A 27040-nucleotide genomic window follows, 5' to 3' on the forward strand; every position below is an offset into this window, starting at 1 on the left:
TAAGAGTTTCTACTACTATTATCTCCATAGCCCAGTTGAGAAAATAAGAAGCAGAGAGGTTAATTCACTTACCCAAGGTCACATAGTGGTAAAGAACTCCAAAGAATCCACGTTCCTAGCCACCACGCTCTATGAACATGGCCAGCGATAATTACTACTGCTGCTGTCTGTGTCGTATTTCTGGTTCAGGAAAGTGATAACCTGAAGCTTCAGTAAGCACTCAGAAACACAAAAGATCTGCTTCAGAAATTAGAAAGACCTTGGCCTTCAGTAGTGGTTCTCAAACTTTTGCATGCATCAGAATCCCGATGGGTTTGTTAAAGCACAGCTGCCACTGGGGCCCCTCCCCCAGAGCTTCCAATTCGATAGGTGGGGTGGTACCCAAGAATCTGAATTTCTAACAACTTCCCAGATGAGTGATGCATCCAGGGACCACACTTTGAGAGCCCCTGACATAAAGATTTGGAGTGGGTGGCTTTCTAGAAAACCAGGGCATTCTCATGCCCAGCATCAGGGCTGCACTCACCACCAGGGAGAAACTCGATGCTCCACCTTAGCTCAGGAGCAGGAAGTCCCAAGAAGAAAAGCCTGGTCAGAATTCTCTGCCACACCCCTGTCTCCACTCCAAAGGCACACATACAAAGCTACACACACACACACACAACACACACACACAACACACACACAACGATCAAGGAAGAAAACAAGTTAGAAAGTTTCTCTTTCACTCCTTTAACTTCTCATAGACCCACGAATAAAAGCACCGGGGCTGCAGAGCGCGCAATTAAATCAGGAAGCTCACCGAGCTGAAACGGAAGGCTGGAAGGCGCGTCTGTTGACGTTTACTCACGCAGAACTTTAGGTCAGCTTCCTAGAGAAACCAAGTGAAACGGAGATAAAAACCAAAGCGTCACAACCAAAACATGCACCCTGATGGTTTTTCTCCTAAAGTTTCTTTAAAGAGTGAAAGTCCACAGCAAGAATCCAAACACTGAGTTAAGAGTAAGATCCAGATTCCAGAGTGTTTACTACTGTTGTTTAGACAGTGTTTCTCAAACTCCGGTAATGCACAAACCCCTTTGAAAGGAAAAACATCCTCTCTGACCCCAGGATGCGTGATGAACCCAATCTGGGAAAATGAGATAGGACATGGATACTTAACGGCATTAGGCAGCGCTAAGAGATTCAGAACAAGATGTAACGTGTTATACGAACTCAAACTTTTATGACACTTTGCTCTGAAGGCCTTTGCCAAATCTAATCAAGCAAATATGTAAGGGAGAGAGTCCAGATTTTAAAACAGCATGCCTCTAAAATCCCCAAGCCAGGGGACACAAATAGCTTCCTCTTGCACTAACCTTGAACCTCTGCAAAGATTTCTCTAAATAAGAGAGGAGAACCACCAAAGTCCTTACCAGGGTCCTTACAGAAACTGAAACTTGTTTTGCTACACCTAGTCAACAATTCTCATAAAAACTAGAACCGTCAGCTGCTACTTTGCCTATTTGCAAAGCTGAGACAACTAAACCCCTCAAAACTTGGGGACACAACCAACCACGAATCACGATCTTAGCACCAAATCCTTTCCAGTAGAAGAACTCCTTTGTTGGAGGTTGAAAATTTTCCCATTGTACAATGTGGGGAATAAAGAAAACTAAAGTGCCGACCATGAACTCAGAGAGTTTTAAATGTTTTTGTTTATCATTAACAGCAGTGGGGACAAAACACTGTACACACATGTGTGAGCCCTAATACCTACTCAGACAAGAGACAACGCTAGCTGAGAACACGCATTCTGCCTGGTGGCCTGGGGCAGCGGTGCACCAGGCCAGGCAGCATATGATTTCAACAGGTTTAAAACGGAATTGGTCCAAAAGTAACCTCAACACAGAGAAAAGAAATCTCGGCCACTTGGTCATTGGCTTCAACTAAAATGATAAGCCTTAAAGCAATTTTAGGGAGACAGGTACCCAGAGACAAACAGAAAGAAAAGCCTAGAAACTGGCCCATGTTCATATGGAAGGCCAGCATTCACTCTGCATTTTTGTATTTTGTACCGATACAAAAGTCAGACCTCCGATATTTTGGATGAACTCCAAATGCATCCATAAATCTCGCACATGTACCTTGAACTTCAGAGAATGATGTTATTTTTTGGATCGCTTTCAAAGCAATCTTTTAATTGCAATAAATGTTTCATCAGGAAAGTGAAACCATTTTGATGCCAGTTTGGAAATTGCTTAAGCTCTTTCTCACTCAAAAGGGGAAAAAAGTCAGTTTAGCACAATTTTCAATGACCATCTCAAAAGCAGATAATAAATACACACACACAAGGTGCACACACACTTAACCTCCTCCAGACTTCTCATCTACCGCAAAGAACACACGCAGAGATGCCCGATTTCCTCGGTCACCTACTTGCATCTAACACACTAACTCAATGACTGTCAACAGATTGGACAGAAATGCCCACCAGGCATGACAATGTCACAGCAGTAGTTTTCTCTCTATGCACCAGTTAGGCTGTGTTAGCTAAGGTCTTACCCCAAACAAAATTTTTAAAAACAGCTTTATAACTGTTTTCCCTCGCTTGTCCACCTCTCTCCCAGAAGAGCGTTCTCTGAGACCCCTGAGGATGTCTGCAGATCCCATTTGAGAAGTGAGGCTATGATAACACCCATCATGGATAGATTCAATGGTGTTTTTTTCGTTTTTTTGCCCTTGCCATGCAGCATGCGGGATCTTAGTTCCCTGACCAGGGATCGAAACTGCGCCCCTGCAGTGGAAGCTCAGAGTCCTAACCACTGGACTGCCAGGGAACTCCCAGAATCAATAGTCTTCAGGCAACACTTAGGTTTAGCAGATACAAATGACCCAAGAGATAAGGGAAAAATCTTTCTCGCCTCAGACCTCATCATTAACCAGTTCTATCCATACTTCTCTCAAAACATGTCTCACATCTAGTCCTTCCTCTAAAATAATACGTACAGCCATCTCTCTACACTGCACCCACTGTCACAGCAGGCCCACGTTGCTGCTCTTCACACACCTCCCCTCCTCCGTCCTGACCTTTCCTCAACCTAGCCTGCCCACTGGCCCCTGATGAACCTTCCTGAAACAGGTTTTCTTTTCTGCTCTACCCTATTCGAAAGCCTCAGAGGCTTTCCACCCACCCCACCCCACCCCACCCCCGCCCCGCAGGACCTGAAGAGAACAGAAGCATCTAGCACGACACTCTACAGATCCTCAGTAACATCTGTGGGCCTTCGCTGCACCTAACTCCAGCCTTGACTCAAAACACGATCACCGGGCTTCCCTGGTGGCGCAGTGGTTGAGAATCCGCCCGCCAATGCAAGGGACACGGGTTCGATCCCACATGCCGCAGAGCAACTAAGCCCGTGAGCCACAACTACTGAAGCCTGCGCTCTAGAGCCCGCGAGCCACAACTACTGAGCCGATGCGCCTAGAGCCCGTGCTCCGCCACTGCAATGAAAAGCCCGCGCACTGCAATTTAGAATAGACCCCGCTCGACGCAACTAGAGAAAGCCCGTGTGCAGCAACGAAGACCCAACGCAGCCAAAAATAAAAATTAATTAATTAATTTTTTAAAAAAAACCACAATCACCTAGGATGGGCATTAAACCCCTCGAACAACCAAGCTCCACTTCCCAGTCTCACTTCCATTCTGAGTGTCAGAATCACAGAGATCTGAGTTTGAATATAGAGCCTTACCTATCACAGGGAACAACGTAAGTGACCTCTCTGTACCTCAGCTGCTTCAACTGAAGTAAGACAAGAATAACTCACAGGGCTGAGGTTACATAAGATAAAATGTACAAAGTTTAGCACAGTGCCTGGCCCCATATTAAGTGCTCCATAAATGGTGGCTACTGGTATAAAAAAATTAGAGCTTTTTTTTTTTTTAACTTACATTTAATCTACTTGACTATTATATTCCTTGCCACATACACTGTGTTTTCAACCTCTAAGCCTTGCCTGATGCCACTCCCATCCCCTGGAGTACAGCATGAAATCTCTTGCCTTCTTCAAACCCCAGCTCAGGGCTTCCCCTCATTTGATCAACAAATAACGAAGTTTACATCACGTGTGCTAAGTACTGGGGATTCCATAGTGAGCAAACTGCAAGTGTGATAAATGCCCCAAGGAGAAGTACTACCTGCTCAGAGCACACATGATAGGGGCTTAACCTAATCTGAGAACTCAGAAAAAACTCCCTGAAGAAGTGGTCTTTGAGCCAAACTCTGAGTCTGAAATAGGAGTAAACTAAGTTAAGAGGAGGACCCTTACAATAGCAAGGTTGACATTTTGCATGAAGTGATATAATACTAACTCTACGAAGACCACGAAAAGTTAGAGGTGTATACTGTAACTGCTTACGCAATCGCTAATAAAAATAAAATGTAAAGAGGTAAACTAAAATGTCAATAGGTAAGTTTCAATTATTTTTAACATAGTTTAATAATTCGGGAGTAAAATGGTAAATAAATCGAACCACATCAGTAATTGGGTTAAGATTCCAACTAAAAGACAGGGATTGCTAGAATGGATAAGGAAGCAAAACCCAGCTACATGCTGTACTTTAAATATATTAAGACAGATAAGGTGACAGAAACCTGATGGAAAGAGATATATACCATACAAATGATGAACTTAAGAGGGCTGGAGTGGCTATATTAATACTGGACAAAGTCAACTTCAAAAGAAAGAGCATTATCAAAGATAAAGAGGGGCACACCATAAAAATGAAAGGGTCAACTCGTCGGGAAGACGTAACAATCACGGGCACTGTGTGCCCAACAAGAGACAGGAAGAGCGTGTGTAAGGTCTGTAGGTCTGGGAAAATGAAAGAAAGAATGCTGTCATGGCAGGAGCAAAGGGACGCAGGTGTGAGGTGAGACTGGGCAGTGGGTGGGGATAGAATACACAGGGTCTTGTGGACCAAGTAAAGGACTTCTATCTTTACCAGAGTAAAGGGTTTTACCCACACACCTATGGTCAGTTAATCTTCGACAAAGGAGGCAAGAATATACAATGGGGAAAAGACAGTCTCTTCAGCAAGTGGTGCTGGGAAAGTTTAACAGTCACATGTAAAAATCAATGAAGTGAGAACACACCCTCACACCATACACAAAAATAAACTCAAAATGGCTTAAATGCTTAAACATAAGACATGACACCACAAAACTCCTAGAAGAGAGCATAGGCAAAACATTCACCAACATAAATCGTACCAATGTTTTCTTAGGTCAGTCTCCCAAGACAATAGAAATAAGAACAAAAATAAACAAATGGGACCTAATCAAACTTACAAGCTTTTGCACAGCAAAGGAAACCATAAACAAAACAAAAAGAGAGCCTATAGAATGGAAGAAAATATTTGCAAACCATGAGACAGACAAGGGCTTAATTTCCAAAATATACAAACAGCTCATACAACTCAATAACAAAAAAACAAACAACCCAATCAAAAAATGGGCAGAAGACCTAAATAGACATTTCTCCAAAGAAGACATACAGATGGACAATAGGCACATGAAAAGATGCTCGTCATCACTAATTACTAGAGAAATGCAAATCAAAACTACAATGAGGTACCACCTCACACCAGGCAGAATGGCCATCATTAAAATGTCTACAAATGACAAATGTAGGGTGTGGAGGGTATGGAGAAAAGGGAACCCTCCTACACTGTTGGTGGGAATGTAAACTGGTGCAGCCACTATGGAGAACACTATGGAGGTTCCTTAAAAAACTAAAAATGGAGTTGCCGTATGATCCAGCAATCCCACTCCTGGGCATATACACAGACAAAACTATAATTCAAAAAGATACATGCAACTAACACAACATTGTTAATCAACTATGCTCCAATATAAAATAAAAACTAAAAGATAAATTAATTTTTAAAAAAGATACATGCACCCCTACGTTCATAGCACCACTATTCACAATAGCCAAGACAGAAGCAACTTAAATGTCCAATGACAGATGAATAAAGATGTTGTACATATATACAACGGAATATTACTCAGCCATACAAAAGAATGACATAATGCCATTTGCAGCAACATGGATGAACCTAGAGATTATCATACTAAGTGAAGTAAGTCAGAAAGAGAAAGACAAATACCACAGGACATCACTTATATGTGGAATCTAAAATATGACACAAATGAACTTATCTACAAAACAGACCCACAGACACAGAGAACAGTTGCTAAGCGGGAGGAAGGCCGGGGAAGGGATGGATTGGGAGGTTAGGATTAGCAGATGCAAATTATTATATGTAGATTGGATAAAAAACAAGGTGCTACTGTCTAGCACAGAGAACTGTACTGAATATCCTTTGATAAACCATAATGGAAAGGAATATGAAAAAGAATGTATAGATAGATATGTACAAGTGAATCACTTTGCCGTACAGCAGAAATTAACACAACATGGTAAAACAACTATAATTAAATTTTTTAAAGAAAAGAGTAAAGGGTTTTATGTAGTGGGGTGACATCATCCAAACTGAATAGGTCCACAGTGGAGACAACTGATTGGAGCCGGTCAGACCAAACAGGGGGCCTGGGGGCAAGGGGATTGGGACGGGTTAGAGGCTCTCTTAAGAGTCGAGACGTGAGAAGACGGTAGCTAGGACCAAGACAGAGGCAGAAAGAAGGGGAAGCATGGAGGGATATTTACGGGGCTACTCAACAGGGCTTTTGGTAACATGTTGGATGGAATGACAAAGAGTGAGGTTATCAAGGATGTCCCCGGATTTCTGGGATGGCAAGAGCTCTTAAAACAGCGTATAGCAGTGTTAGGGGAATTTTTGGAGGGAAGAGGAACAGATCACAAGTTCAGTTTTAAATGTTAACTTTGAGGGCTTCCCTGGTGGCGCAGTGGTTGAGAGTCTGCCTGCCGATGCAGGGGACACGGGTTCGTGCCCCGGTCCGGGAAGATCCCACATGCCGCGGAGCGGCTGGGTCCATGAGCCATGGCCGCTGAGCCTGCGCGTCTGGAGCCTGTGCTCCGCAATGGGAGAGGCCACAACAGTGAGAGGCCCGCGTACCGCAAAAATAATAAATAAATAAATAAATAAATAAATGTTAACTTTGAGGTAGCTGGCAAAACAAGATGTTTCTTACAGACATTTAGAAGTCTAGAGCGCCCAGAAGGTAAGGTCCAGTACCAGACCAACCAGGGACATGCGGAGGAGGGTCTAGAGACAAGCCCTGCAGGCACTGAATTGTGTACCCCGAAAAGATGGGTCAAAGTCCCAATCCCTATACCTGCGACCTTATTTGGAAATAGGGTCTGTGCAGCAATCATCAAGTTAAGATCATGCTGAAAGCGGGTGGGTCCTAATCCAACAGCACACGGCTGGTGTCCTTATCAAAGAAAAGACACAGAAGGAAGACGGAGGCAGAGGCTGGAATTATGCTGCCACAAGCGAAGGAAAGCCTGGGGCTCCCAGAAGCTGGACGAGGAAAGGAAGGATCCTCCTCTAGAGGTGTGGCCCTGCCTCCGGAGCTGTGGGAGAATTTCCATTGTTTTAAGCCACCCAATTTATGGTATTTTGTTTAGGCAGCCCTAGGAAAGTAAAAAAATCCATGTAGGAGAGGAAGAGGGGAAGCTCTGCCCTATCCCTCAAAGCAAGACTACCCTCTAAAACCAGGATCCAGGCCATTTGGCAGCAGCAAGGGTCTACAACGCAGAGTCTACGGCTGAGAAAAGCAGCATCGCTTGGCTCTGTAAAAGGGGACACCCCGGCGCCCTGCATCACAACAACAGGCACTGATTTCTGCTTGGATCTCTTCTAATTGACAGGTCACTTAACAGCTGTTTGAGAACTTTAGGGAAAAAAAAAAAAAGGCGGGGTAGTGGGCTGTTTCCCCAACGCAGCCAAAATGCTTGTAAGAAAAGGCACTGCCACCAGCCTCCTGAAGAGAGAGCCAAGGGAAGGGGCCAGACTGACTCAGGGGAGGCAGGACTCCCCTAAAAGGCCACCTAGCATTTCCCCTACCCCACCAACATCTCTTAACATCAGGGCCACATTTGCATCGAGGCCACATCTGAAACTCAGGTCTTTACACATCAACCCTTGTCTACACGGCTATTAATATTCACCCCCATCCAAACCACACCTGCAGGCCATCAATCACTAACGGTGGGGACTCAGACGAACCCCAAAGGATATGAGCTCAACACAAAACAGCAAGTCCTATCTTGCACACCTGCACCGAGCAGCAGGCAAAAGAGAAGAAAAGGAAACCATGGTTATAGTACTACTCTACTCTCTGGCCTTTACGCAGCATACTCACGCCCGTCTTCCTAAAAGCCAAATGGCTCTGGCAGGATGGGCGCCCGTTTACAGGCTGAGAAACTGAGGCTGAAGGTGGGGGGGCGGGGCAGTGAAATGGTTAAGCGGCCACGTGAGAATCAAGCCTCCAGGAGGCCCAATGTGCTCTCCAAGAAGTGGAGATCTTGGAGGAGATCAGTATGATTCCTGTCAACCTCAACTAGAATCCTGGCTCCCTCCCCTCCTGTGAAATGGAGATCCACCTACCTTCCGTTGTAAAGAATAAGAGGAAATCATATGTGTACGTGAGGCACTCAGCGCTTTAAAACTGGGCTCATGGGAGTTCCCTTGTGGTCCAGTGGTCAGGACACTGCACTTTCACTGCCAAGGGCCCGTGTTCAATCCCTGGTCGGGGCACTGAGATCCCACAAGCCACCCGCCGCGGCCAAAAAACAAAATGCTCATCACGGTCATTATAACTGTGATTTTTCACCAGGCAGCACATCCAGGCCCACACCACGCACCACACGTCCGGGGATTCAGCCACTCTCCAAAAAGCGAACGGGAATGTCCACCGAGTAGGATGTGCTGAACACACGAGACTCTGGGGCCCGACTCCCCAGGAGAACCTCCCTCATCCTTAACCATGAGACAGGCAGGCCCTCCCGCTCCACTGAAAGTGGGAGAGACTTTGATTCAAATTACCTCCAAATACACTTAGCATTTATTCCACTCCTATCTAAATAATTGTAGCCTATTAATTCATATTCAAATCACCTTCAAATGCATGTCACCCTCTGATATCAAACACCTGGATGTGGCTCTCAGGAAAATTGTAGGAAAACTGCCAGAGAAAACTACTTGAACTTTTAGATTTGCAGACGCATAAAGCAGGAAAGGGGACTTGAGGTGTCCAGAGTTGATTCTGCCCAGAACTGTATTTAAGGCAGCCTCAGGAGACAATTTTCTCTTTGGATCCCCCATTGCTCAGGTAAGTCACCGTCCCACACAACTCATGCATTGCAGTCACATCTTAATGTAAGCTCTTCCTGTAAATCATATTTTTCACTTAGTGCTGAATCTGCCTCCCACTGGGCTAGGTGATCTGAGGGCAGAAAAAACAAACTCAAGCCATGGTTTCTGTCCTCTGAAGTTAACTGTCCGGTGGACTGACTCACTGTGCCCCTTACCTGGGTCCTCCTGTTCACTTCTACCCTACGCCTAACTGCATCCCTCATGCCACGTGCCTGTAGGAAGGCGTGTTGTGCAATTTCCACTAAATGAACTGCAAATTCACAAAGAGGAAAACTTCTTGGGTGATAGGGATGGAACGGGCGCCGGAAAAATCTAGTAAAACTGCAGAACACCCTTCTTCCTGCCTGGGAGGGAGAACAGAGATTGGGAATGTCTTTTTTTTGCTGCTGGTGGTGGTGACGTTGTTCATTTGTTTACCCGGAAACAGAGAGGCTAAACCTACAGTTTTGAACCAAGAAAGCAAATGTCCGTGAGTCCACCTCCGAAAATGTAGTCCTAAAGTCAACCTCTGTTAACACCTCTCAGCCTCCACCCTTTTTATTTTCGGGAGGCTTGCTCATTCCCACCTCTTCCGTGGAGCTTAGCCAACCTTCCAAGCAGTCTGGCGGTTCACCGCCACCAAAGCCGCCCGTGGAGGGCTGAATAACAGGTATTGAAGGCGAGGTTTAAAGCATGGGACAATAAACCAAAAGCCCTTTGAGTCATCAGACCTTCAACTAAACGTTTCCTGCCGCAGGGTGAGTGAGGTGAGTGGGGAGGGGTGGGAGGGGAGGAGAGTCCGAATATTCATTCCAATCTAGCCATCAGGTAATTCTAGATACCTGCCATATCTCTAAAGACTGAGCACAAAAAGGTGTCACTCTGAGATGCTCAAGCAACAGGACCTACTACCACCCCAGGTGAACGGTGTCCAAGAACTCGAAGCATTTTCCGCACTCCCCTCGCCTTCATTTCCTTTGACCAATTCGTCACCGACCGCCAGTTCCTCTTCTCCAGTCCTATTTAAAGCCCAGATCTGTCGGGCTCTTTTTACTTCATGCTTTGGTTACTACAGCTGCCTCCCTCGCAGCCTCCCCGACTCCACTCTCTCCCCATCCGGATTTATTAGGCATGAGCTACTGAGATAAATCTGACAGCGGGACCTCGTGAACTCGTCACCACCACCCCGCAACCGCAACCCGCCAGGACTCCAGGACTCCAAGCCCCATCTGCAGAGACACTGCCTTTTCCCCTCCATGCCTCGCTCATCCTACCTTCAGCTCTTTCTTAGGAAAGAAAGGGTACAACCTGCCCCGGCTCACTCGGGTCCTGCCCCTCACACCTACATCCTCCAGGGAGACCTCCACGTATTCCAACCCTCTCTTTCCTGAACTCACGCAGCATTTTTAGCCACACTATACAGAGGGCAGAATGGTTACAGCACGGGCTCAGGAGTCCAATTCCAACTCCATCACTATGCAGCTAAAGGACCTTGGGCAAGTGAAGTGACCCCTGTGACCGCTCTCCTGTGCCTGTTTCTTCGTCTGTAAAAAGGAGGTAAGAGTACCCACCTGAGAGGTGTTTGTGAGGCTGACATAAAACCAAACATGTAAAGCACTCAGAATAACCAACACAATCAACGCTGTCTATCGTGATGGAACGCAGCACTTTATACCCCATACTGAATGTATACGCTATTCCTCAATTTTAAAATAAACAAAAACCAATGCATTAGTCATTTTTAAAACCGTTTTATGTGCGTCAGTGAGCCAGATGTTAATTTCTAGAGCTGTGCTACTCAGAGTGTGGTCTGAAACTGCTACTGGCCCTCAAGAATAATATGCAAAAATTGAGAGTGAGTGCTTGGAAACTTTCATAGCAACTTGACATTGCCACTACATTCAAGCAGCATTTCATTTTTCTAGTAATTCATTTTTATCATACATTTATATCAGTCTGCAACAGATTGAAAATTAATTTTAAAGAAACTTGTCCTTCACCATAGATATTTTGAGAAGCGCTGTTCTAGAGGGGACAGAAGCAGACTTCTATTTCTTTCCTACACACCCACATCGCTGAGTGCTGTAGGAGGCACATATCAAGTACTAAGTAAATGGAAGTATAACTTCACAAACATTTTCGATTACTTAATAATGACTTAAAAGCAGATCTCATGTGAGTAGTCGAAATGTAAATAGTGTCTCCAGTTCACGATCATTTTTTTTCCCAAGGAGTTGATATTTAGTCTAAAATTGACCAAAGAGTGAAAACAGCTCTGACCCCAAAAATACTTTCCATACTGTCTACTAGCAGCACTGTGTAGAGCTTTAAAAAAAGAAAGAAAAAAAAAAAAGAAAGAAAGAAAAAACGCTAAGCAATGTCAATATTAACCTTCCTCACAGAACTCAGGAGAAATATAAATTATTTCGCACTGCCTTGGACATAACTTTGATAGAGCCTCTCTCTATACCTTTACGTAAACCGGCATCTTAGCAAAACATTCCAATGACGCTTCAGACAAAATACATTTTCCTTAGTTCTTCCCTGCTGCCAATGCCTTAAAATGGTCCTAATCTCAACAACCTCATTAGATTAATCCATGAATGAAATGGCTGGAAAAGGAAAGCAGCAAATTCCACCAAATTTGAGTTGACAACAAGGCGGCATTTGCGTAGCTGAGCTGTGGCACATTGGATGTGGGTTGAAGGCTGAGTTAATTCTTGCCGAGGAAAATCTTTGCACATTCAAACTAACTCTGGAAATGCTTGCAGAAAATGAAAGGTAAACAGGGAGTCCTGTATACGTCCTGCATCCCGTCCTTTCTCAGAGGCAGCAATGCGTAACACTACATATAAGGTGTCACTCCCAGTAGGACCTCAGTCCCCTGGTCCCTGGACCAGGTCAGCCTTGCTCCAGCGGACAGCCCTCTCTCTCCAGCAGATTTAATCTCTTCCTCTCTCTGTCCCCAAAATCTATAGATATGTTCAAGTTGAGGATGCAATACGCTCTTGCTTTACTGAACTACTTGCAATTCCTCCAAAGATTGTGTCCCATTTCCCATCGCGGTGCCTTTGCTCATACCCTCTGCCCAGAAGACCTTGTCATCTGAAAAACACCCACATTTCTGAAGACTTTTCTCATCCTCAAGAGAGATGACCCCTCCCTCATTGGTTTCCGCCACCGCACTGAATGACCTCAGGGCTCTGCACACAGGACTGTCATCTCTCCATGCAGAGCTCCTCAACAGTAGAAACCATGTCTTACATTTCCTGGCATCACAGTGCCCTGTACAGGGCTTCTGAGAACCATTTGCTAATAATGACTGCCCCGTTACCAGGTCCAGTCAACAAATATTTCTTTAACCCCTACGGTACCCCAGACCCCCTCCATGCCGCTGGTCATCAGTGGGGGGGGGGGGAAGGACATCGCCCTTGCTTCATGAAACCTACACTGGTTGGAGGACAGAGCACAGAAGAAAAACACAAACTGTGCTGAGGAGCAAATCATCACACTGCAGTGACAAAGAGAAGGCAACCAGGCGGCAGGAAGCACACGTGCAAAGGCCCTGAAGGGGGAACTGCCAAACTAAGAGGAGGCCAAGGAGACGCTAGCTCTCCCCTTGGACCAGTGCTCACCCCCACACCCGTCTCCCTAACGACTCCCCTCCTCGGAGGTCCTGCTGCCAAGTGTCTAGAGTCTGCCTCCTCCTCCCTCTCTCTGCACATGCTCAACAGGTAATCGCAGCCATGACTTCAACTAGCCATGCACAAATGACACCCAAATCCAGGTCTGTTCTACTGCTCTACAGGTCAACCTGGATTCCCCAGAGGCATCTCAAATTGAAAATATTTTTTTAAAAAATGAACTCATTCTCTCCACTCCCCTCCCCTACCTTCCCACCCTTGGAAAAAAAAAAAAACGTTAACAAGTTCTTTCGTTCCCTATGGCATGTTAGTTGAGGGGTACTATCAATCATCTACCTACCCAGCTGTGTAAGCCAGTGCTCTCCATTTCAAAGACCTCTGAGGTTCCCAAGAACTTTCCAGCTACATATCCGTGAGACCAAATTTTCTTCATATCCTTCAATCGAAACAACATACTCTAATAGACTAAATGGAGAACTAGATATGAGAATCCAGACACTAAAGAGATTAGATCTGCAGAAATGTAAAACAATGCCACTCTTTCCACAATTTTTTTTTGATTTGGAAAAATAGTTCTTGTTCGTAAAATACATGTGAAACATGAAATTGATTTATTATTTTTTTAAATGAATTAATACATATTTCTAAAATTTCTCAGGTCTAATTTCTAATATGGTAAATATTGAGATATAACTTACATGAAAGCTCTATGGCATCCTAAATGAGGTTTATTATAAAGGGGTCCTAAGATCAGAGAGTTTGGGAACCACTGGCCTAAGCTAAAAATGTTGGTACAGCCTTGTACTCGTTCGTCCCTCTCACCAAACACATCCATTTTGCCAGTTCTGCCGCCCCAATAGCCTTTCTCCTAAATTCTCTCCTACTCTTTCTTCCCAAGCCCAGGAGGCCAAAAGGACCCACAAGAGACATCCCAATCAAATCCTGGAACCTGTGAGAGTGTTACTTATTCGGAAAAAGGGTCTTTATATATACACTACTATGTATTAATATAAAGTAAATAACTAATGAGAACCTACTGTATAGCACAGGGAACTCTACTCAATGCTCTGTGGTGACCTAAATGGGAAGGAAATCCAAAAGAGGGGATATGTGTATACATATAGCTGATTCACTTTGCTGTACAGCAGAAACTAACACAACACTTTAAAGCAAATATACTCCAAAAAAAAATTAATTGAAAAAAGGAAAAAGTGTCTTTGCAGATGTAATTAAGTTAAAGATCTTGAGATGAGATCATCCTGTGTTATACAAGTGGGCCCTAAATCCAATAACAAGTGTCCTTATCAGGCACACCCAGAGAACAGACACACAGAGAAGGCCATGTGAAGACGGAAGTGAGACAGATGTGGTCACAAAGAGGCCAAGGGATGCCTGGAGCCACCAGAGGCTGGGTGCAGAAAGGAAACGCTCTCCCCTAGAGCTCCAGAGGAGTATAAGCCCATCAACGCTCCCTTCAGACAGCCGGCCTCCAGAGCTGCGAGAGAATAAATTTCCATCGTTCCAGGGCACCTGATTTGTGGTACCTTGTTATGGCAGCCACGAAAACCTGATCCACCGCCCCCACCCCCGAGGCCTGGAACGTCAGTGACCACCTAGCTCGTCAGTCTTTCTGCCTCAGTGTGACCCTCAGAAGCACCATCCCTTCAAACTGAGACCCTTAGTCATCTGAAATCTCACTCCCCTAACACCCTCGAACGGCCACCTCGTGGCCTCCACACAGCACACAAAGGATCCCATAACTTGACCTTTCCTTCCCACTCTGACCCGGGTGCCCCTTACACGCCCCATACCACACCTCAGGCTCACAGCACAGCCCACGTTCCTCCTGGCCTGTGACCCTTCACACCACACCCTCAGCCCCCGCCACTGCTACGCACCCTCCAAGTCCAAGGCTCAAAATCTCCTCCTCTAAAAGGTCCTGTCAAAAAGCGGGTCACTGGGCTTCCCTGGTGGCGCAGTGGTTGAGAGTCCGTCTGCCGATGCAGGGGACGCGGGTTCGTGCCCTGGTCCGGGAAGATCCCACATGCCGCAGAGTGGCTGGGCCCGTGAGCCATGGCCGCTGAGCCTGCGCGTCTGGAGCCTGTGCTCCGCAACGGGAGAGGCCACAACAGTGAGAGGCCCGCGTACCGCAAAAAACAAAACAAAACAAAACAAAAAAAGCGGGTCACTGCCGCTTGTCTCCACAGCACTTCGTACATTCCCCTCGAATAACATGTGAAACACTGTATCCCGTATTTACAGGTCTGTCACTCCCTCCAGACCAGGGTTTCTCAACCTGGGAACTACTGACGTTTGAGTCCAGATAAGCCTTTGTTGTGAGGACTGTCTGAAGTACTGGAGAGTGTTAGCGACGTCCCCTGACTTCTGCCTACCAGATGCCAGTAGCAGTTAACACACGTGTGCATGCACGCACACACATGCACGCGCACACACACAGGCACCCATAACTGGAACAACCCAAAATGTCTTCAAACACTGCCAGTGTCCATAGGGGGCCACCCCAGATGAAAACCGCTGCTCTGTACTGAAACCTTTGGGGGCCCAGGACCATACCCAATGCTCTCAGCATTTGTTTACACTTTCATTCGTAAAAGACATTTTGAGTCCGAGGTTTGGTCCAGGCACTGTGCTCAAAGCCAGAGACAGAGGAGGAAATACAAGTCTTAGGCCCTGTCCTCATGAAGCCACGGCTGGCAAAATGCCTACAAGGTGCTCAATAATACTGACTGGATGACAGAATCCGTTTGGCATGAGCACATATAGTCATGCTTCCTTCAGAACACGGCAAATAAAACCCAGGGGCTAAGATTTTTCTCCTCTTCTCATGCCCGAGCATTTCATAACTAAGGGGGATCCCTTTGTATACAGAATGCCATGGATAAGTGTCACTCCCTGGAAGTGGGCAACTGGTGCAGCTTGTGTGTTTGTATCTCCAAGAGAGCTACCCATAAATAAAGGAGAATCTCAACCAAGAAAATGAAAACTGGACAGGCTCAATCCCCAACACAGCCCACAAAGGCCAGCGCCAGAGCCATCTGCACCAGAGGCCATGCACAGGGCTGAGAACCTCCCACCAAAAAACAGGACGACAAGAGCGCCTGAGCTGAGGAGACACCACACAAGGTTCTGGCGGGCTCCGAGAAGATCAAGTAAATGGCTAGCTGAACAGTCCCCAGCTCTCACAGAGGCACTGGGTACCCTAAAGTGCAGAGTAGTTCTCATTGCCAGGGCGACACAAGGGTGTTTACCAGAAGTGGAGGCCGTGTACAGAGGGGAGGCCAAGTAAAGCCGCAAGAACAAATCAGGGCACACAAGTGCCTGGCCAAGATCTGCCTTCACGAGTCACTTTAACCTCTCTGGGACTCAACTTCCACTTGTACTGAATGAGGAAAGTGAGAGCGACCTATCTCTAAGCTCCCTTCTAGCTCTAAACACATCTGGTTCCCCCCCAGAATGATACAGACCCACAGACTCTCCCTCTCCAAACAAAACCCAATAGGGATCTCCCTCCCTTCCCACCAACACTCTTTCTGCCAGAAATGGAAACAAATGAAGGAGCCGTTTCCACATCCCCTCAGCTTCTGAGAGGCGCTCTGCAGAATTAAGCACCAAACAGACAAGGTACAGGTGATCTTTGTCTCTTGCTGTACTTAGGAAGCCGGACAGTAGGAGAGTTCTGGGAATGTATATTCTCTGGGAGAAGAGGCTCATGCTGTGACGGTTTGAGGGGGACAAAATAGAAATGGGAAGTACCATGACAACCTTCGAATGCTTTCAGACACAAGAAATTGACAACTGGCCCACCAATGGTTTAAACCATGTGGACACCCCTTGTTTACTTAACAAGAAGTCCAGGGAGAGGTGGTCAAGGTCAGTTCAGTAGCTTAACAATTTCATAAAGCCACTGAATCACCTCCACTCTTCATCCATAGGCTCACTGCCTCATGGTAACAAGACAGGTGCCCTAGCTCCAACCATCATATCCTCTTATTAATTTTCCAAAGATAGGAAGCTAAGGAGCTATCAGGGCAGTAAGAGAAGGCACTCTCTCCCTCGCCTGTACTTTTTTCAGCAAGGAAAAATATTCTTCTCCAAAAAGTCACAAAGCAGATTTCTATTAAATCTCTTTAGCCAGAATTCAGTTATATGCTTACCCCAAGCTGCAAGAGAGGCTAAGAAAGTGGGGATCTGGCTTTAAATTTTTTTTTTTTTTTTTTTTTTTTTTGGTGGGAAGCAAGTAGGGGAAACAGGGATAAGAATGATGGTAAAGTAGCCAACAAGGCATCTGGCACATACAACCATACCCAGCACTGTGTGGGGAAACGCTTACCAACCAGCTTTCAAAAGAACTAAAACAAAACAAAAACCCCTAATGCGTAGCATTTGCCAATTTCCTTGGTGTAAATACTCCCTTGATGCCAAATTTCAAGTCACCAGCATGATATTAACCAGCTCACAAAATTCCTGAAATTTTAATAATCAGCTGGTACCACTGAATTGATACCTCAACATTTGGTAAAAATTAAGTTTACAATACTCTTTCCACATTCAAAACACTCTAGATGACTAGGTATTATTCTCTCCAGCTCATAGGTGAGGAAAATGACACAGCACCCCAAATCACACAGCTTAAGTGGCAGGGTTGGAATGTTGACCTAACAGCCCTAACCCAGCCTCATCACAGCTTTGACACGTCACAAGTGCCTATACCTACACCCTCAAGATCCCTCTACCTAAACCTCAGCTAAAGGGGCTCTAACTTGGTTTGGAACCAACAACAAAGATGCACTCCAGTAAACCCAATCAAAGTTACCTAATAATTATTAAGTTACTTCCTCCAATGACACTAGTAGTGCACATTTATTGTTAACAGTGGAGAATACAGATTAGTACAAAAAAGAAAATAAAAATCACCCCTACACCCATCCTTAAAAGAGAGCAATTGTCTACGTGTGGGTGATAATCCTTCCAGATTACGTAGACATATATTTTTAAAGTAGAAATCATGCTATTGGGTAACATAATGACATTCTTCTTTTTAATGTAAATTTTCCAAAACAGAGAAATAGAGAGGACTGTACCATGAACTCCCTTGTTGTCATCACCCAACTTCAGAAATCCTCTAAAAACAATGAGAAGTCCAAGCGTTTCCATGTTCCCTTCTCAGAGTGGAATGTGTAGGAGGTAGGTGCCTCCCTCCACACTTCCCTTGGATTTCTCTCCTGCCTGGCCTTCCCCGCTCAGGCTCTGAGGTCAGCCCTTCTCCAGGCTTAGGCCACCAGCTCCTTCCATCGCTGCTCAGAGAACGCTGGGGAAGGGAACTTGTAATCATGCTCACTCTTCTTATGGATCCCTCTACCTTCTCTAATTCCTGCCTAGTCTGTCAAGAAGCCTCACAGCTGGGGTTCAGAACCTCATTAAAGGAGAGTTTCAGAAGAAATACATCACAATTCTTTGGAATTTCCAACTTCCACTTACTCCATTCTCCCACCTCTGTTTTATTTTCACCTGGATGGATACACACCCCTGAGAGGCACTGCTAACCGGTTCAGCTGAAATCCTAGGGCTCTGCTCATCCTCATTTTCTCCCACTCAGCGCCCAGCCAAGGCAGTCTGCCTTCCAGACCTCACTTCCTGGTCCTCCGTCTTCCTAAGGAATCACATGTTACCTCTACAGGTGCCAGACTAAGTGAAATACCCAACAGGCTAAAGGATGGTGGCTGTACCCCAAATTAACAGCTTTACATGAGTCCCCAGAGAGCCCAGTTGAAAGCCCAGCCCCAAAGTCAAATATAAACTCTGTAGCCCCCAATAAGTTCAAAGAACATGCTCATGGGACAAAGCAAGAACGGCTCCCCTGAGCCCCAAGTTTAGCCCAGTGCACACAGAAGGGAGCTGTGGCTATTTCAAGCCCAAGGCATGGAATTCTCGTCTGCCATAAACCATGTACGGCTGACAGAAAACAAGCCTACGCTGGGAATCATGGGTATCGGAACAGAACTTCAGGGGGGACAGTAGCTAAACGCATTTGCACTCTACTAACACTCTGAATGGTGTATTTGTCTGAAGACTCCAACACATCAAATAGTGGGGAGCAGGCGGGAATAAGGGGGGAGCCTGGCTTACAACGGTCTCTACAGGTAAAGACACAAACTAAAGCAGTGGCTTTCAAAACTTCATGTGTTTGGGAATCACCTAGAAAACGCGTTTAAAATGCAAATTCCTCAACCTCCTTCCCAGAAATTCTGACTCAGCAGGTCTGGGGTGGAGGCGGGCGCATTATGGCGGCATTTTTAAGGAGCATCTTTGACAACGCTGCTGCAGGTGTTGGCAGTCCCTGAGAAATGACAGCTACTTGCGTTCCTCCGCCACAAAGTTTTTGTGGCAACACTCTTGTGAGCAGTGGAAGAAACAGGGCCTCTCACCCAGTGCTTTTTACACTGGTTCTGGCCTAAGAGTCTCAGGAGGAATAAGTTAAATACACACAGGCCCCTCCCAAACACTGCTATTCAGGGAGGTCTATGATGGGGCCCTGGGGCCAGCCAGTTCATCTCAGGGGGAAGCTTTCTCCCTAAACATCTCCGCCCTTTGGTGCCCCAGGCAACTGGTCAACCTGTCCTCTCATCCCGGGCAACTTCATCAACATCCTCCCTCTCAGAGGTTATTAAGAAACAAATTTTCACCGCCCCTCCCCCCAACCTGCCCAGCTGTCACTAAAACAAGCATTTAATGTTTTAAGGGTTTTAGATGCTAACAAGAAAACAGGCGTTACCAAAATAAAACAAGCATTGGGACAGTTAAGAGTTATAAATACTCATAACTGCTTGTTAAGAGCTCTGTCTGCATTTTATTCATTTCTTCGAGAACTATTTACTGAGCACCCAGTCTCATCCCAGGCACTAGGCAGTTCACAAGTGTGGACGCAACAGACAAGCCCCTGCTGTCCTGCAGCTTACATCCTAGTGTGGAAGGAAGACCAGGGAGAGGATAAGGATTCTAATAAGGGAATTTCTGACAGTGACAAGCACGACAAAACATATGAACACAAAATAATGAACTAACAAGGATAAGAGAAGATGGGTTACAAAGAAGGTCTCCTTGCCAGCTAGTCTCTGTAAGTAAATGACAGGAGACATGACCGCAGGGGCAGCAAGGGACAAGAACCTAAACACTAAGGAGCTGGGCCTGCTAGGAGACAGGTGGCCAGTGGTCCCACCACACAGCCAGGAGGCGGCTAAGCAAATCAGGAAGGGCCAGATCTCCAAGCAGCAGGGTCTTGGGGATGTTACAGGTATAACGAAGCCCCGGGATCATTTAACAAGGGAGGGGTTATACTAAGAGTAGCTGACCTGTACTAAGCACCGTTTGTGTGCCAGGCACCATTCAAATCTCATTTTATCTTCCCAGCAACCCCGTGAAGTAGGAACAAATAAGTAGGAACACCCCACCCCACCGCCGTTCCACAGGTCGTATCTGAGTCAAAACAGGCAGTAGGGGGCTTCCTTGGTGGCGCAGTGGTTGAGAGTCCGCCTGCCGATGCAGGGGGACGTGGGTTCTTGCCCCGGTCCGGGAAGATCCCACGTGCCGCGGAGCGGCTGGGCCCGTGGGCCATGGCCGCTGAGCCTGCGCGTCCGGAGCCTGTGCTCCGCAACGGGAGAGGCCACAGCGGTGAGAGGCCCGCGTACCCCCAAAAAAAAAAAAAAAACAGGCAGTAAGTGATGGAGCCAGACCGCAAAGCCAGGTGGTCTGGCTACAGGCAGTGGTTGTGGAAGTGACCAAGGGGCAGACGGGCGGGGCCTCGAAGGCCTAATTCAGTAGGGAACTTGAGTTTTATTCCAAGTGTGATGGAAAGCCATTGGAAGGGGGCTGAGACTTTCTGACTCGTTCCCTTAGATCTAAGAGAGAGGACAACTTCTGGGGAAAGCCCACCGCACCCTGGCTGAGCTGGCTGCTAGACCAAACTACTGCAACTTCGGCCACAGAGATGTCTAACCCTGCCCTGCCTGGGTTGGAAGAGCTCTCCAGCCCCTGCAGAATCGGATGCCACCTTCCCTCTAGGTCAGTATCTCAGAGTGGAGCCCCGGACCAGCAGCATTAAATCACCAGGATCTTGTTAGAAATGCAAATTACGGGGTCCCACCTCAGCCCTACCGAATCTGACAAACTCTGGCCATCTGTTTTTAACAAGCCCTACAGGTGTGTCGAGTGTGACACATTACCCATATGGAGCCATCCCCACCCCCATGCCCTCCCAAATCACGCTCTGCTGGTCCTCGGGCAGCCTCTGCACTGCGCACGAAGCCATCCCCCCCTCTGGACCCTGCTGGTCCTCGTGCAGCCTCTGCACTGCGCACCAAGCCATCCCCCCCCTCTGGACCCTGCTGGCGGGGTTCTATGGCTCCTGATGCCTAGAAATCTCCCCATTGCCCCAACCTACTTTTCTAACTAATTTGATTTCCTAGAAACATTGACTGTTCAGCTATTTAGGCCTCTTCTACCCTGGAAGTAAAACTTCTCTTCCTTTCTACTTCTAGAGTTTAATTCTGCTTTCAGCCTTGGAGCCTCCGAAGTAGACAGCAAGGATAATTTCTGCCTTAACCTAGACTCTCCCTGACACCCCTCAGTCGCCAAATTTCTCTTGATTCATTCATTCCCACTCTCATTTATAAATTCCTACACGTGTCCATGCCCTCAGCTAGGAACTAACTGCACTAGGTGCCGGGTACTTCAGGGATTCCTAAACAGCTCTCATCCCTGCCCTCGTTTCTGACCCCTTAGTGGGGGGCTGGGGGCAACATGCAAATAAATACAGAATTACAAATTGTCTACGTATACTAGAAAGGCCTCTGAGGAGGCCGCTGGGCTGAGACCTGAATGATGAAGAAGCAGGCCTGACGGTAGTTTAAAACAGCAAATATTTGCGTGTTGAATCCATGCCATACTCTGGTCTAAGTGTTTTAGGTTTACTATCCATATAATCTTCCAACAGCCCTAAGGAGCAGGTAGAATTCTCATCCCGGCTCTACAAGAGGGGCTATTGAGGCACAGGGAGAATAAGGAGTATATGTAAACAGCAGAGCCAGGATTCAAAACCAAGCACACTGGCTCCAGAGCCCACCTACCCTCCTGACCACCGGATTCGGTGATGAGAGCAGGGTGGAATGGTGCGGGTGCGGGTGGAAAGGCAGACAGGGGTCCAGGCAGGCAGAGTAGCACGTGTAAGAGCCCCGGGGCAGAGAAAAGTCAGACTGAAGCAGAAAGGAAGTGGAAACTGGTGAGCGGTGAGGTGAAACTGGTGAGCGGTGAGGTGAAACTGGGGAGCGGCAGAGGGACTGGAAATATATTTGGGAAATGGACGGGACAAGACGTGCTGACAGGTGTATTATGGGGTGTAAGGGAGAAGGAGGAAACAAGGAGAACTCACAGTTTTCTGGTGCCCTATTTTCGAGGCTTGAAGACAGAGGGTAAAGTATTATAACACAAGATATACTAAAGTCCCGCAGAGCGCTGAGGCACAGCAAGCTCTCAAATGAACAGACTCCATCGATCAAGCAGGTTAAAGCTTCCAGTCCCCCCCACCCCACCCCCACCTCTCTACAGGAGGTCTTCATTCAAGGGTCCCATCCTGTCCCCCGGGAGCTAGTTTCCAGAACACTATTAGCCCGGGTTAACAGCAGTAAAAGCTGCAGCTCCAGTAATAAGAATAGCTTTACCAGGAGGAGGGTTTTTCTCACAAAAATGTAATGCGTTTAGAACCAGGGTTCTCAAGTTTTTCTCAACAGCACAATGATGCTAATTTACAAATGAGAAGTGATGCGGCTTGCCCGAGGCCACACAAATGCAAAGAGGCTGAACCAGAATCCAATTCCAGGTCTGCCTAACTTGGAAGCCCACACTTCCTCCATTAAATCAGCATTTCCCACAGCGTGGGACAGGTCTCTCTGATGGAATACACCAGTGGTTTTAGATGAACTTTTTAAAGTTTTAATCCTTATGGTCTTGTTTCAATATGAATAATCATATGTGTGTGTATATAACATCAAATAAATAAAAATTTTAAATGAGATATATACATGATTTGACATGAATTTATATATACATATATATATCACATCAAATCCATGACTTGTTGTGTATTACTGCCTAAGAAACAGAAAAGGTTTCCTAAAAGTTAAACATTAGAATAAAAGTACAGGTGATAGAGGGATAGAAATGTTGAGGTGACGCATAAATAACTGAAGCTTGTGAAACACTGCTCACCACAGCACCGCCCAAGAACAGCCAAGCACCTGTTCCATGTTGTATTCAAATCTGGCTACAGCCACACATAACTCTGACTCTGCTCCAGAGGGATAAAATGTTGGTTGCCTCTGGGGAAAGGGAATAATATCAGAACGACACAATTTAGCATAAATCATCCTTAGCACAGTACTGGTCTTGACATAAGATACCGTTTTGGTCATCCAACTCCTCTCTGCTGATTCACCACACACCTTACGTCAGGTAAGCTTTGCTGGGCCTCAGTTTCACTTTGTCCAAAGGAAGTTACAAAAAGCAGGCTCTAAGGTCACTTCCAGTTTTAGAGTTCCATAAAATGTCATAAATACCCTAAAATCCAAAAGTATTTTTTTCCAGAATCATAGAGGCCCCAACCCCGAGTGAGTGTCGACCTGAGGTATAAATGTTAAATAACCCCACAAGGCATCCCAGGCCCCCATCCCTTAACTGGGGAGATGCTATCAATTATGCTGCCCTCTGGAAAGATGTGACAAAAGACATTAATTACAAGATGATATGTCCCTGGCCCCACCAAAACTTTAAGAATTTTCTGCCACAAATGCTTAAGTTATTAACTTTCTCTATACTTGGTTGTTAGTGTTTGTTATTTCGTCTGTAACAATTAACTTTATTCTGGGTGGCAGTAGCAGGGAGAGAAATGGGTAGGGAAGAAATCTGCAAAATCTCATCAAACGCCTATCCTCATATTAAGCCTCTGCTGAGAAACACCTGTAAAACCTTCCAAGCTTCGATGTGAATTACTCCACGGATGTTCGAACACGTTTAATATGCTAAACCTCTAAAAGGAGTCGTCACTCCTTATCTTTCAGAAACATTATTAACAAAACAGTTTAACCAGAACAAGCATTCTTCCTTTATTATTGAAATAGATACATTCATCAAAAGGGAAGCCTTAAGGACCCTCCTGGCCTTCTTTACAAAGCCCCTTCTGTGATGTCAGTAGGCCTGTAAACTTTTAATAGAAGGTTTTTAGGTTCCCAGAAAGAGAAGTTTTGAAATGTGCTCACTTCATGTTTAGCTGAAGACAACAGAGGATGGGTGGGCTGCAGCTGGCAAACTCAGAAAGCACAGCTGGGTAGCAGGTGATCTTTAAAAAAAAAAAAAAGCAAATCCCAGGGCAAATTGGCGTAGCCAGGGGTGATCATTATAACTGGAGAGTTGTTACATAATTACTTGTTAACTACTAACAAACATATACAAGGCTTCAGAATGCCATGGTTACTCTAGCCATCGAAGCTAGTGTAGCTAGTGGAAGAGTCCAGGTTCCTCCAATTAATTTCATTCAAAGAAACAAGCAATCCCAGGACCTATTCCCTTCCAAGGTAACCTGACTGCCTTTACATATACAAAACAGCCTCCAGCAATTAAGCCAATCGCCTCTAGGGATGAAAATCAGTGTTTCCCTTTCATATTGACTTTTAAAGGGGAGAGGGGAGACAGAAGTACGTTACAAGAGCTAAATATTCATCACCTCGACAAAAACGACTTCCACTCCAAACTGGAAAATTTGAACAGAAAAGGTCTTCCGCCACCCCACCCACAGCCGCCCCTGCTCGGCTGGCGCAAAACCCAAGACCTGTGTCGGATGCACTGCATTCCAACATTTTTCAAAAAGTTTACGAGGCTTTACCGAAGCGGCGGGGAGAAAAATAAAGCAGGCAAAAGCCGGGGAGAGGGAGCTGGAGGGTTTCCGTAGGGAAGAACCGGGTGAAGCGCCCGGCTGCGCCGTGCAAGGCCCGGTAACGGGGAAGCGACCCGGCACCCGGAGAGCGAGCGCCCCCGTGGCGCGCGGGGACTGACAGCCTCTCGGTCTCCACCGCCGGGGGTCCCCCAGCCCCCCAGCCCGGCCCCCGCCGCCAGTCCGCCTGCCCACCCTTCCCCCGCAGCGCCGGCGATGCCCGCTGGGCCAACTTGGCCCCGGGTCAGCGCTGCGGAGCGCGGCCCCGGTTGCCGGGGAGGCCGCCGGCGCCCTTACCTCCTTCTGCTTGGGGTCCTGCGGGTAGACGTCCGGCGGCCCGAGCCGGGGGCGTTTCAGCGGTCTCTGCTCATAGCTGAGAAGCCCGAAGGCGGCCATGATCTCTCATGTTAACCGGCGAAATGAATGAGAGTTGGAGCTGGAGCAGCCGCCTCTGAGCACCAGGGAGCAGCACTTTGCAGACAGACTCCCTCTCCCCCTCCTCGCTCGTGTGGCGCTGCAGGCAGGAATAAAGCAGGTTGGATGCTGCCGCTGCCCGGCACGCAGACACGCACTAATGGGGGCAGCCTTCGGCGGGCACCCTGCTGCGCTGGAGCCCCGGGACGCACCGCCAACGGAGGGGCTGGAGGTCCACCTGGATCCTCCGAGGCGCCTGCCTCCTGTTCCCCACCACCCTGTCCCCAGGGGGAGGAGCAGCTGATGGGAACGTGTGACTTTTTTCACCAATGGACCTAAACCCACCCCAGCTGAGCGCAGGGTGGGGGTGGGGGAGGGGCACGGGGCGGGGGGAAAAAAACTTTTCTTGGCGCCCCAGGCAGGTGGCTCGAGTGCTTGCCCTAGGCGCGGGTGGCCCGCCTACCCGAGGAAGAGACTGCGGAGCGGCCCGCCCCCGCCCCCTCTTTTACAGCAGGGACCCTTCCCCCGCCGCCACGCGCCCCGCAAACCCCGCCACCTGGGCGCGGACCCGGTTGGGAAGGAGGGGGACAGGCCTGGAGGGGGTGGGGGAGACAGGGATGCGGGCGGTGGGGAAGCGGCCGGTGCCTCCTAGACGCCCGCCGGGCTCCGGTGGCGCATCCGCGGCTCCGGTCCCCTCGGCGGCTCCGGGCAGACGCCGAGGCGCGCTGCTAGCGGTCGCAGCGGGTGGAGGGGGCCGTGCTCACGGTGGCTCGGGGCCGACTTAACCCTTTGCTGCCCCTCCAGGGGCTGGGGAAGTGGGGGTGGTGAGGAGGGTTGGCAGCGAGTGCCGACGGGGGTAGCTAGCCCGCGGGCATCTCGGGCTCCTCCAACCCCCCGCCCACCGCCGGCCGCCCTCCTTCCCCCTCCCCCCGCCCCCAACAGTTTACCTGTTGGTCCCCGGCTAGTGGTCAGGGGCCGCCAGCCGCGGCGGCACTTTGGCGGCCGCAGCCTCCACGATTCGGGTTGGGATGGGGCGGGGGGAGGCAACTGGATTTGATCTGATTTGTAAGGTATCAGTCTCGGCCGGGCGAGCTCCGGGGACGCCGCGAAGTTTGCCACTGTCTGGGGGCGGCGGGCGACGCCGGCTCGCCGCCGCCGGCGTTCTCGCCCCCAAGGCCGGGGAGCGCGAGCTTCCGAGTTGGCGGACGGCGGCCGCACTGAGCATGCCCAGCTCGGCGGCCGGACCGCGGAGGAGTTTGCTGCGAGCGCGCTCCGATCCGCCTCTCCGGGTTTTCGCAGCTGCAGAGCGCGCAGCCCGCGGGCCCGGGCGCCGAGGCTGGCCCTGGGGTGTATCTGGGCGAGGGAGGGGGCGTCCCCTGGATCCTTCTCCCGGCCGCGGGCTGCGCTGTCCGCCTCGACCTCTGTTAAGGTCGCTGTCCCCGTGGCCTGAGCCGGAAACCTCACCTGCGCCGGGCGTGGAGGGGGGGGGGGGCGCGGCGGGGGAGAATCCTCCAGGGGAGACCTCGGTGCTCCAATCCTCCCGCGCTCCCCGCTCGCTTTGGGGCGTGGGCACCCTGATGCTGGGCCACCTGCCGCGAGCCCTGCGAGACCGGAGCCGCGGAGGCGGGCCCGGTCTGTCCCGAGGGACCCCGCGGGAGG

At 48.1% G+C, this 27040-nt stretch overlaps 1 protein-coding gene across 1 annotated transcript in view; it reads right to left on the minus strand.

Annotated features, from left to right (window-relative positions):
• Window positions 1-26599, minus strand: part of MED12L (mediator complex subunit 12L) — a 330647-nt gene extending 304048 nt beyond the window's left edge. The window contains exons 1-2 of the mRNA XM_027092812.1: window positions 26329-26599; window positions 25265-25481 (exon numbers count right to left, since the gene is read on the minus strand). Coding sequence (XP_026948613.1) covers window positions 25265-25363 — 99 coding nt within the window. The 5' untranslated portion in view covers window positions 25364-25481; window positions 26329-26599. The remainder of the gene's footprint in view (window positions 1-25264; window positions 25482-26328) is intronic.
• Window positions 26600-27040: the final 441 nt, after the last annotated feature.

This window comes from Aethalodelphis obliquidens, unplaced genomic scaffold, assembly GCF_003676395.1.
Source record: "Aethalodelphis obliquidens isolate GAN/ISIS:26980383/991018 unplaced genomic scaffold, ASM367639v1 scaffold81, whole genome shotgun sequence".
In the NCBI taxonomy this organism is placed as follows: Eukaryota; Metazoa; Chordata; class Mammalia; order Artiodactyla; family Delphinidae; genus Aethalodelphis; species Aethalodelphis obliquidens.